Source organism: Syngnathus scovelli, chromosome 7 (genome assembly GCF_024217435.2).
Source record: "Syngnathus scovelli strain Florida chromosome 7, RoL_Ssco_1.2, whole genome shotgun sequence".
Lineage (NCBI taxonomy): Eukaryota > Metazoa > Chordata > Actinopteri > Syngnathiformes > Syngnathidae > Syngnathus > Syngnathus scovelli.
This window is the reverse complement of record NC_090853.1, coordinates 2,090,220-2,103,114: the sequence shown is the minus strand read 5'-3', so window position 1 is coordinate 2,103,114 and position 12,895 is coordinate 2,090,220. Positions and strand designations below refer to the sequence as shown.

General features: G+C 43.1%; 1 protein-coding gene across 6 annotated transcripts in view; it reads right to left on the bottom strand.

Annotated features, from left to right (window-relative positions):
* The window catches only part of LOC125971841 (muscleblind-like protein 1), a 39,057-nt gene that overhangs the window by 10,557 nt on the left and 15,605 nt on the right, over nt 1-12,895 (bottom strand). For 5 of the 6 annotated variants that reach the window (XM_068651310.1, XM_049724889.2, XM_068651311.1 and 2 more), the window contains exon 3: nt 656-826. In XM_068651310.1, coding sequence (XP_068507411.1) covers nt 656-826 — 171 coding nt within the window. Of the gene's footprint in view, nt 1-655; nt 827-11,810; nt 12,861-12,895 lie in introns of those variants that run through there. The other variant, XM_068651312.1, reaches the window with a different exon arrangement.

Genomic DNA, 12,895 nt, shown 5'->3' with positions numbered 1-12,895 from the left:
ACGTGCTTTCATCAAAATACTCAAAGCATCAAAACATATATATATATATATATATATATATATATATATATATATATAGATATATATATATAGAGAGAGAGATAGATTTAAATTATTTATTTGTTTAAAGAATTTATTTATATATTATATTATATTTTATATTTATTTAAATAATGTATTTATTTATATAATATATATATATATATATATAAATTATAAATAAGATATTTTTAAAAAAAAAACTTGAGGATGGACAGGCAGTTCAGAAATCCAAGAATTTGTCAACAATTAAAATATACAGCTTGCCTCCTTTTAAGAGTGCAGACAGTGCGACAGTTCTTCCAAGTCTCCTTGCCCCTTCATCACTTTGAAGCGATAAAGCGAATTTGGACGAATGTCGATCGATTTGTGGGCGTGTCCACGGCGGGGTACGGCTGTCTCCAGCCAAATATTAAAGGGCGAGCGCGCCTTGCTAATGAGGACATTCAGTCTCAGAGGAGTAAGAACTCCCGGCCAAGAAATGATGGCGTTATAACAGCGTTTAATACCCTGGGACATGCCTGTGGCTCACAATCTCAGCTGCAGGCTGTTGTAAAACTTTATCAAGCATGCCTGAGGAATTTGTCAAAAACACATTCCCTATGTGCTCCCTCACCACGGGCTGGAGCTGCGTGCCCGGCATCATGGCGTTTGCAATCTGCATCTGCTGGGCCAGCATGGCCATGTTCTTCTGCTGGATGAGGTTGTTCCTCCCGTTGATCTCCAGTTGGGTCTTCAGGTGGGGCGGGGGGTGAAGGTATTTGCAGTTCTCCCGGGAACAGCGGCCCTGTTGGGGGGGGGGGGGTGAGTGACGTAAAAAAAAATGTATTAATGGAGGTTGACCTGACATCGGTGCTCAGTTTATTTTCGAGACATGATTTTTTTAAACCCTCTTTGTGACCTAAGATCTGCACTTTGGTATTTTTCTCTAATCGCTCTAATCTCCTCAAGATGACAAAGTAGCTCTAAAGCAGATAACACGAAAAGAGAGAGAGCGAGCGTTAGCTACAGTAAATGTCAAACAATACAACGGAATCGGTGCGGTCAATTCAAAATTGGTCAAAAGTGATCGTGTTTGGAATCCAAAATACAGTTTATTTTATACTAAAGTTCTTTATATTAAGAAAAAAACTATTCTGTTAAAAACACTTTATTCTTGACTATATATATATATATATATATATATTTTTTTTTTAAATTTATTCTTTTCTGTCTCCTTGTTAATGCTGTTAATTGTCAAGGCTGACTATTGTTTATTGTCAGATTAAATTAACTTCTTTTTACAATTGTATGACAATGGAGAAAGGAAGAAGCAAGTGTTCATCATTCAATCAAAAATCCCCAGTAAACAAAATAAAATTCAAATTGTTACCAACCCTTCAGTATTTGAGTGGCTAAAAAATGAGGCTTTCAAATAATGAAAAATCAAACGCTTATCTCAAACGATATCAAACTACTTTCACTGCGGGCGAAAATATTTACCTTCAAACTGAAGTGCTCTCGCTGTTGCGGAAAATTGATTTCTTAATGAACAAAACATAAAAAAAAACAAAAAACAATACACAAGCAACCCTGGCTATCTCTCAGCTGTTAGTGTTCCACTCCCAAACACCTGAGAGTCGATGCTTAACAAGGCCCGCTGAATCATTATCGACCCCCATCCAATTGAGACGAGTGTCAATATTTGCCATCATCTCTCGGCACAAGAGACCGAAGCGGGATGCCTTCCCGATTGGCGGGAATAACCGTGCTCCTTCTAAGACGGGAGGGAGCAATTTGTGACCGTCTTCTCTACGCCGAGGGTCATTACATCCGCCCGGCAGCCCCCGAGGGGGAGAAGACAGGGAATGTAATTTGCGCTCTCATAATGCAGGCTGAACTCCCCCAAAGAGATGTAATATCTAACCGCCACCTTTCATCGCCGATATGCATGCTGACGAGAATGTTGCCATCCGGCGTGTTCACGCGTTCATCCGGCTGGTCGTGACGGCCGCGGCCGGCTCCCGTGGGGAATTAAAGGTTGCCTGTCAGGCTACTGCTTATCTCCCGCAGATTATGTCCACCGCACCCGAGTGCGACACCTACGAGCGATCGCGTCGCCTCCCCGCTCGTCCTTTGTATTTCCTCGCCTGACTAGTCTGCCTAGCGACAGCGCGAGCAGACACTTTGCAGCCGAGCATGTCAAGAGTTCTCCCGGCGTCGTTATTGGCTCAGAGCGACGCGGCGTTCCCGCGGTCGCACGATACCGACGCCCCTGGTTCTGCTCGCTTCATGTGTGTTATTGATTACAGCTAATTGGTTAATGTCTTTTGATTTTCAGGGTTCATTACCCCTGTGGGTGGCTTAATGATAGCATGTGAGATGTTTGCGTTTGCCTGCAAATGGGTGGAACCATATTTACTTTGGCACAAACAAGATGTAAAAGTTTATGCAGCTACATTTTTTTTTTTTTTTATTATATATACAAGGTGTGTCGGAAAAGTTCCAGGACAGGTGTCGCACGAGCTAACTAGTAAGGAGGCACTATTGTATTTTTTTTTCCATATTAACATATAATACATGACAAAATAATATTTTTTGGGGGATCATTTTGGTTCCCCATGACGAAATATATATTTACCCTCCAAAAAGCAAACCAAAAATGTCTGATCTCTTTTTTTTTTATCTCTGTTGTCAAGTTAAATAATGAACAAAGTACTAATAGTACTAGTAATCAGAATTGGCATTGATCTAAAAAAATCCATATTGATTCCATTCTCCTGGAAACATGTTGGAAATCGGTCCCTCTTGAAAATCAGTACCAGCCGCGTGTTGTTGATAGCAAAAAAAAAAAAAGCACTCTATAGATAAGTCCTTTGTAAAAACATAACGTAATAATCAAACAGAATGAACATTTATTGAATAATTTTCCGTTCTGACTTTTTTTCCACACAATAAGTATAACCAAAGGAATTTGTGCAGCTGAGCAAATCTCTCTGAAGATAGATAGCGCTGTCAAGACATTATCTGGGTGATGTATTTCCATTAGCGTAGAGGTGGAATCGATTTTAGCATGCTTGTTAGCTCAGTGCATTTTATCAGCTACATTCTCAAAAGGTCAGTCACCCAAAGCAGCTCTCCATTTTATTTTATTTGTTATCTGTCCCTGTCTTTGATTGTTGTTTTAAATGCTGCTTTTAAAGAGTGTCAGTGTCGGTCAATGTTTTTTTTTGTGTTTCTTCTGCCCTCGGATTATCGAGTGAGCTTCCATACTAATTTCCGGAGCACCTCCTGCAAATCGCTTTGGTAGCCACCTAAATATGTCAAAAAAATTAAATAAATAAACCTATGATTTTACAGATATAGATCCTAGCATTTACTAATCGTCTTATCGCGTTGCAATGATGTCATCACCGACACAGCCCGTGGCCGACATGCAAATAGCGTGAATACACGCCGACATAACAGTCATAGCCGAGATCCTAATTTTGATTTACACCACATGACTTGCATTCCCACCGGTGCGGTCTCCACCATATCATGTTGTGCCGGTGATGACCTTGGGCTTAATATGAATCCCATAATCCTCTTCTGAATGGGACTTCGGTATCATCAAGAAAAGTACCATAGGGGGACTTGCACAATAGGCAACTCCTCTTTTCTCTCGGCTTTCTCACTGCTGAGTTCTGTGCCTGTGGAATCCCCCCCTGAAAGAATTCCACAGGAGAGCGAGAAGAAAGAAATCAGACAGACGGAGAGAGACCGAGAAGTGAGACAGATGCAGAGAGCTCATTAATATTAATCGGCGGCGTCTGTCTGCGTGTTCAATACATCCTCCGAGGGACGGCTTGTGCATCGCAGGCCCTGCTGCACCCTCGCTCTGGCGATCACACATTGATTGAATCGACTCGTTACAACTAAAGCTCAGCTCAATTGGACCCCCCCCAAAAAATCATTCACTACCATTGACGGCTTTTGACGTCAAAGATCCATTGTAACTGGACTGGCGGTGAATGAGTTATTTTTCTTCTGAGACCAACCCCCCGACATCAATCCACGAGGCGCCGTCTGCCTGGGCGAGCCGGAGCCTTGATGAGCAAAAAGGCGAGAGCAATTTTTCCATGGCCTCAGAGACACCCCCCCCAAAAACATCCGCACAACTTGCCCACCCCTAAACTTATCTTCTTGCAATCTGTCATGTCAACTGGCCCCACGAAGAATTGGCGAGCGATCCCCGTAGCCTAAAAATATCCATCCATCTATTATCCCGTAACACTTGTCCTCATTCGGATCACGGGTGATCCTCGCTGAATTTCGATGAGGGAGAGGCGGGGCATGCCCTGGACTGGTCGTCAGCCATTTGCACGGCAGATTTAGCCAAATGGCAAATGATTCGCTTTGATTTCTTCATGACATTTGTTGGACTATCAAATGAGGAACATCCTTTTGTCCAGGTCAACAAAAAATGAAATAAAAATGAATTATAATGAACTATAATTATATCATTGTTAGCATTGGAAGCTAATGATAGCACAAAATCATTAGCCGTGATCAGTTGACTGAATAACCAATACATGAAGCTAGCACAGCCTTCTTTTGAGATAACTCGGGATCATTTGACGCAAAAACATTCGAGTGTTTTTGGCACGATACATTCCTTTAACAAAAAAAAACCCCTCTGCATTCATTCTAATTGATACTTTAAGCCAATCCTGTCAATTAACCTTTCCACTCGAGCTATTCAAGCATCTCTTAACCTTGGTCTTATTTTGATTCACACTCTAATGTGTTCTCCGTTCAACATCTATAAAGCTTAGCTTGACTGATTTGTATCTCTCACTCGGCGAGCCAGCCAAGAAGGGATCACAAAGCGCATTATAGTCGACTGGATGCAAGAGTGGTGGCCCGTGCTCGTACTCGGGCGCTGGCAAGTGGAGCGGCGCAATCAACAGTTTGAGATTGGAAGAAGTGAGCGATGAAATTTGTTTCATCTGAGAAGATCGAAACGGGACTTGAGACGTTCAAGAAAAGCCGACAACAAAGTGACTTCTGATTGAACTGACTTGATTGGAGAGCTGAACAATGCTGGGAAATGGGAGTATGTTTACATGACGGTCTAGGAATTGTTTTTTAAGTTTTCATCACTTGAGGAGATGTGATTGCTCCGATAGATGGGTTCTTTCGATCAAGTGCGACGATTGTTATTCGGTCGAACGCTCGTCAAACAAACGGGACGAGAGATTGGACTGTGATCACGCTTGTCGCGTTCGATTCGGTTCAGAGAAACGCTACGACGATAGTTTGTGTGAACGCTATCGTCCAAGACGATTAGCTCACCTGAGATCATTTGAAGAGGTTCCAGTTAACTCGGAAAGTGTCTGATGTAGGCGTGTGATGATTCATCTGATTCGATTTTTGGCTCTCGATTTTTGTTCGATTTTGTTTTGACTCATTTTCCAGCCGAAATCAGTTTTTATTTCGATTATCTGCATTTTGTCCCTGTTACATACAATAAATTTATCAAAATTCACACAAAATAATTAATAATTATTATTTTCACTGTTAATCTACATTTCTGACTTATTAGTGTTTTATTAGTAGTTGGTCATTTATGCAAACAGAGTGCACCAGATCAAGGTAGGCTTCTTTAAAACAGTCCGACCAGAAATTTTATTCAAGCAATTAAAAGTAAAAATACAGAAGGTTAACAGAGAACAAGGAGAAGATTCTATCTGTCTGACAAAAACCCAAAAAGTTCAAGAAGCCGCTCTACAATATCTTCCGCTAAAATATGCATTAAGACCGCACAGCTGTCATCCAATAAGTCGAGAATGGAATGGACTGAAAATGGCGCTGGCAATGGCGTAGAATGTAAATGAAGGGGCCGGAATGTTCCGCCGTGTTCGGTTTGTGATAATGAGTCAGGAGGGGGGAGGAAGGTTGTCGAGCACGCCTTGAAGTTCCATGGAAACAATGAAAGAAGGTGTCATCCAGGCTATGGACAAGAATGCTAATGGTGACCACACACAGTGACACACGCTACTGAGGCAGCGTGTCACTGTAGCAGCTCGTACCATTGCCTCGAGGTTAAAGCAGATAAGAAAGGATTAGCATTCATTACTGCAGAATGCGTTGATACCCGACACGCGCGCAGGCGCAAGTACGCGCCTTCCATTACTGTACTACAATGCTCAGCGCCCAAGTACAAGGGCCGCGGCGGTAATAGAGCTCGTAATCCTTTTGTAAAAAAAACGCCGTCGAGCTGCTAAATCCTCACGCTGACATGACGGGGAACAGCTAATAACGGAGCGTTGAAAATTCGCTCGTCTTCGATGAAATTTGCTGACCGTGCGATGAACTCACACCAAATGGACATTAGGTACACGCTCACAATCTGATGAAGGTATATCGGGCTTGTGTAATACATTTATTTACTGCTATACTTTGTTTTATCTTTAGTTTGACTCAGTACTTCCTTGATTTTTAAAGGTCGTAAAATGACATTTTTATTTATTAGATTTTAGTTTGTGGATTTAACACAGGATATTTAAATATGATTTGATTTTGAAACGCGCTATAAAAAGAGCTTGATGATCCGATTTGAACCAATAGCCTCATGTAAAGGTATCATCTTAGTTTATTTTTATTCAAATTACCTGCAAAAAAAAATCGGTAGTTTGCAGTAATTTATTTAATTTTAACACAGGATATTTAAATATGATTTAATATTGAAACATGCTATAAAAAGATCTTGATGATCCGATTTGATCATCTTGGTTTATTTTTATTCAAATTACCTGCAAAAAAAAAAAATCCCGCAATTCAGTAGTTTGCAGTAATTTAGAACTAAAGTCCATCATGGGGGTTCTGTTCTAAAATTAGCTTACCAATAATATAGGACATTGTGATTGTCTAGGCCCGTTGAAAAAAGTTTGATGATCCCTGCTCGAGACATACCTTGATCCTTCTGTCACACACACAAGGGCTTCACCTTCTGACTGCACGCTCATCCTCATCAATGCGCCTTGATCAAAGTTCCCTTGTACAATTTGAACAAAGGCCGGAGGGAGGCGATCACCTTCCCATAATGGAATTGTCTGTGATGTTGTCAGCGTGCAACAACCCAAAAAAAAAAGAGCAGACAGTATAAAAGATAATGCTTTGTGTGTTAACACAGCAAGGCAGCAGCGATGAGGGTCGTCACGGCAACACAACACAACCCAGCTGCCGTTTCCGTCACGAGGGCTGCTACTTTTACGCCGCCGTAATCCCCTTAAAGTCTGTTGACGAATCACAGCGCCCTACCAAGACAGACGCTCCAACAATAAAGGGGGATATTACACACATTCTTCAATTTCACCCGTGCACACGCTCAAAAGGCGGCGTTATTACTTACCCCCCCCCCCTCCCCCTCCCCATCTGTCCATCAGAGTCGGTGTTAGACCATTAAACGTGTGTGCAGCCGTCCATCACTCCTTCAATTCCACTCTTTCCACTCTGTCTATAATCTGCGCATTGACACCAGCCGCCCTCTGTCAGACTTCATGTCGTCGTGATTCAATCACACGGGCAAATCAGCAAATTGCCACTACTGTACTTCCTCGAACGAGAGGCCGACGACACGTTTCAATTAGCCGCCGCCTTGTCACCCCAAAAAAAAAACGCCACTTGGTAGATCAAACAGCTCCATCCTCATCTTAGCGTTGGAAGTTTGCGAAAGCACTTCGCCGTCAGCCAGGCAGAGGCATCCATCATATGCGACGGATAAAAACGTACGCAGGAAACAATTAGTTTTGCCTCCTACTTTACTGCATTATTGATAAGAGCCAAGAATGAAAGGACATGCAAATAGAAGCTGCTAATGTGAGGCCCGGGGCACTTACACGCTGCATTCCCCAAGTATTAGTTTGATGTGGACCAAGTAAGTCACAGGAGGTCTGGCCCTGCCCATATGCAGACATATATGGCCAAAGAAAAGCCTCACGCCTCCTCTAAAATGCCTCCTACTCTTTCGTTAAGAAGATTACGTTTGCGCAAGATGAAATAAGCAGCGAAATCCATTCGTTTTTTTCATCCATCTCAAGGGGGCGGCCATTTTGCTCCATGCTTTCAACTGCAAATGACATCACGGTAGGGCTCAGGTAACAACCGTCATAAATAAATAAATACCTAAATACATAAATAAATACATAAATAAATAAATAAATACATAAATAAATAAATAAATAAATAAATAAATAAATATATAATTTGGATGGATAATATAATATATACACACACACACACACACACACACACACACGAATGGCTATATAAATAAAACGTAACGATAATTTTCAGATGTGTCCACTGCTAAACTTTCCGTCATAGGTTTTATACACTGTCCAGATTAAGAGGCAAGACACTAAGAGGCGAAGCAAAAAAAATAAAAATAAATGAAGAGCTCTCCACCTCGATCTCAAAGGATCAATACTGCACCGAGATAAAGTGCTGATAAACACTTGGGTTTCTGTTAATTAGCACTAATAATCTCCCCTCTTCCCGTTCACTTTCTTCTACGTCCTTCTTTGGTCTTTCTTCGTCACGTATTCATTCCGACCTGATGTTCGGAGAGACAACAAATCAAAGGGGGGGAGGTTGGCGAGTTCTTTTCAGAAGGCTGATAAATCTCCCACTCCCGTGTTGTTTGTGTCTGACGGCTCCACAGATGAGATTTAATGAACCTCTCATCCAACTCTGATTATTTTCTAATTAAAAGAGCATGAGTGATGGCGACGCGAGCGCATTGACGACTGCTGCTTAATAACGGCGTGTTAAAAACAACAAGCGACAGCCGCGCAAACACAAGCCTAATTCGTCTGAGCCATCGGCTAAGGTTGTTTGTCGGGGAAGGAGAAAAAAAAAAGAGCAAATTTAAATAAACAAATACGCCGAGTGTACATTTAATTCGCCGAAGCAACAATTTTCCGAAGTTGTCTTTACATATCAAGTAGGCGGGGGAGACTTGTTGATAAAAGATATTCACTCAGCTAGCTACAGCTCACCTATTTGCTTTTAAAAAAAGAAAAAACTCACAGATTTAAATATTTATTTCATGCTCTTTGTGTCATATTCCAAGGTGACTTTGCGCTATCCTGTTTCATAGAGGCTAACAGAGGCTAATAGAGGCTAGCCGTGCTATTATTGGTGTCAATCTATTCAGTTCCTTTGACTGCCATATTGACTCAAAAAGCACCTTTCATCAAATTCTCACCAACATGTCACGTAGATTATTTGGAAAATTCAATTTGTTGTTATAATGAGGTGACTTTTGCCCAGCATGTATTGTATATTTTTCCAGCGCCGTATAAATCAGATACAGCCTGTTGCTGGGTAGACTGCAGTAGCCATGACGACCAATACATCATTGTTTTTGGTTTTTTTTTGGAAGGGGGTCGGATAAACAAGCCCAAAAACACAGAGAGTAGCTTGTATGTAAGATTTTGTACCCATTAAATGCTTGGCAAGACGGAAATGTAGAGTGCCAGGAATGACTTGTCATTTCCCTCCTGAGGTCATGCTCGTTATTTGGCAGGCGTACACTCCTCACACTGAGATCAGTGTACACTTCCATCGACAAAAGTCTTAAGACACAGCTCTTTTTTCAATCAATGAATCCATTAGCTCTTGGACTGGACTACTTTGTCTTAATTCCAAGACATTTTGGACAACTGTGAGCTTCCAAAAAACAAAATGGTAACACTTTGGGGAAGGGCCTTGTGATTAAGTAGCTGTTAGCATAAAAAAAAAAGTAGCCGTTAGCGTGAGCATATTTTCTTGTATTTTAACGTACGTGCGGGAACCCGCAATAGAAGCCGGCGAATTCCGCAGGATCAAATAAAGAGCAGAGGGTCAGTGACATTTAAAGGGAAGAGGAGACGACGCGAACACGAGCAGACGGTACGCACAAAAGCAGCTTTGGGACAACAACAACAAAATAAAAGTGAAACAACCAGTTAGCAGACAAATGGGCGTCCTCAGGCGTGTTCATGTTTCGTTGCTCCCACTCCATCTGCTTTCCCGCCTCTGCCCCATTACGCCTTATTTGTCTGCAGTCTCATTTAGAGGTTTGTTTAAATCCGCCACACTCCCGCAGAATTACAAAGAACGGGAAGGTGGGTTAAAGGGTGTCAAGGAGGATTTAGACGGGGGACGAGACTAACGAGAACTGATTGGAATTCTCTTCACAACTACAGCGGCGGCGGCGGTGGCGGGACATCACGACTCAGCGCTCAGACATGCTGATGTCACCGCTCCGATTGCCTCGATATATCACTCGAGTGATACATTTGAATAGTGGGTCACAAGAAACATGTCCCGACTAAAAAAAGGTGACCCTGGACAATCGCAAAGTTCACCCTTGTGCGTATTTTGGCTCTGGAGTTGTTATGCCATGTTTTCATGCTGACGCGGCGTCTTTTAAGATGGATGTGTGCGCGTGCTGAGACAGCGTATCCGCAGATGGACGTAAAAACGGTGGCCAACCCTCTCTGAGGACACCGAGACATTTAGAAGAGGACTTTCGGGGTGGGGGGGGGGATCGAGTGAGGCTGCGTTGATAGCGGCTGTCTGCTCTCGGCTTGCTTCATGGCCGCGGGCTAATAAAAGCCTCCTTTCGTAATGTCTTGTGCGGGCTAAGAACTGAAGGATCAACCAGGACGGATCCCGTTCGGCCCGGCCCGCCAATATGAGATCTAAAAATGGACATTGCTTTAACTCATACATAACATTCAAATGTAACCGAACGAAGGGACAACAAACGTAACAATGCCGTGTAATAGCGTGCATACCCAAAGGCATTACGGGCCGACGTCTTTAGAGTCCATCTCGATCTCATTAAAATTTAACAGGGTTCTTCTCTCTTTGACGTAGACAAACAAGCCTTGAAAGGTTGTTGGCTGGTTAAAGAAGAAAAGTGTGCAGCCATTTGACCTAAGCCTCCACGACCAACGGAGCTCTTACGCTAACGCGGAAGTACCCCTCGAGGCCGAAACGCCCATCGCCTATCCTTAGAGTATAAATAATAACATGCTGTACATGTTGAGGACGCAGCCGAGAGATTAACGAGAGCAGAATGAAGGAGAGCAGATTAAAGGAGCTCGAGCACGTCTCCGTTTCAAAGAGGTCTTATCCCAAGTGCGGCATCCTCTCAAGCGCACCAAAAACACATAATTGAAAGTTTCGAATGCGTCCATGAAGGATCCTGTCCTCACAAAGCAAGTGTTACGCAACCAAGTCCCCGCAACGAACGTTACCCTAAAATTAGTTATTTCCTCGGGTTATCACATACTTCGTGTTGGTTATATTTGGCAACCGTGCATGAGGATTTTAAGTGTGTTCCTGATGGATTCACATTTTTGCATCCCTGCGTCGGTTTTTCTTCCAGGTACTCTGTATTCCTCTTCCATTCCACAAACATTCACAAAGATTATAAATTCATACAGTCGTGCATAGCTGTGAATATGAGCGCGAATGGCTGATGCGTACCCAAAATCCACCGGGATAGCTCACCGGCGAATATTCGTGCATTTGTTATCAGTGTCGACTCTTTTTTTGAAATGAAAAGACGTTGGGTCCAAAACTGCCCCCTCCACTCCACGCCTGGATGTGTGTTTTGAGTCCATGTGCAGATAAAGCAGATATATCAAACTGTCAGGGAGGCATGCCGCGGAATGCCCTGGCACGGATAGTCGTGTCTGTTCTCATGATCTAAGCAGGCCCCGGCAGCCTCCATTTGTCCGGTCCTGTCTTACCTGTACCTACCGAACCCCGCGCAGGCATCCCAGCATCCAGGCAGCCGCCATTTATAAGAATAATGTTGGTAATACAGAGGCCAGCTGAAGCAGAAGCAGGCTCAGCTTTTAAGCCAAGGTAAGCTACGGTCGGCTTGACGGACTTCCAGCTCGGCTCTCCGGTTACGTGGCTTGCCAATCAGATAGGAGCCAAATTACACGCTGCTCATTGCTAAATAGAACAGTGGAATTCCGATGCTCTCTGCCCACTTGAGCCTCGCGGCACTGAAGCGATGATATCACCGGCGGGGTTGCGACTCACAACCCTTTACCTCGCCGCCGCCTACGGTTACACTCGTTCCAATCGGAATGCTCCGTGTCGACCCGGCTAATCGCGGGGCACGTATACAAGCATTCACACACTCTCGAAGTCCTCAGTTGATATTTTAAACACCTAACCTTAGAACTTAGGGACGAATACCCGACTGAATTCCCCACACCGAAATAAATAACTCATGTAGTCCGACATTGTGAATATTTACATATAGGAGATGTCGTACGACACTCTGAGGACTTGAAACTGTGATGACTCCCCGAGTGTTGATGTCCATCTGTCCTGCTGGAGTTTCCTGTCCCTCGTTCGTCTTAGGGAGGACGAGAAAGTGGAGCCGCACAGTGGAAGTGTGTTGTCCGAGTGCCAGGGTAAAAAATAGAGTTAATTGCGGAGCTTTCCGAGAAACCCCCATGTTGTGTGACCACAACATGAAACAAACACTCTTACGTATAGAGTCTTGGACATAAACAACACCCTCATTGTTCTTCTCAGTGATAGAAACCTCAGCAGTCCCACCCAGAGACCCCGCCGGTTAACTTGTCTGCTATGAAGGAATTTCTCAATCTCATTCACAGATGTTTTTGCGATGACCGCCACAGGAACAAACAAACACTGATTGAAAGCTATGAATCATCAAAGCATCGGCGAGACTACGATTCCGACGTAAAACAACTACAGACAATAGTTGTCTCTATTAGGAGCTGTAAAAAAACATAACCCCCCAAAAAAACCAGCGTGATGAATGGCTCAGTGATGATTGTTTGTCACTCTC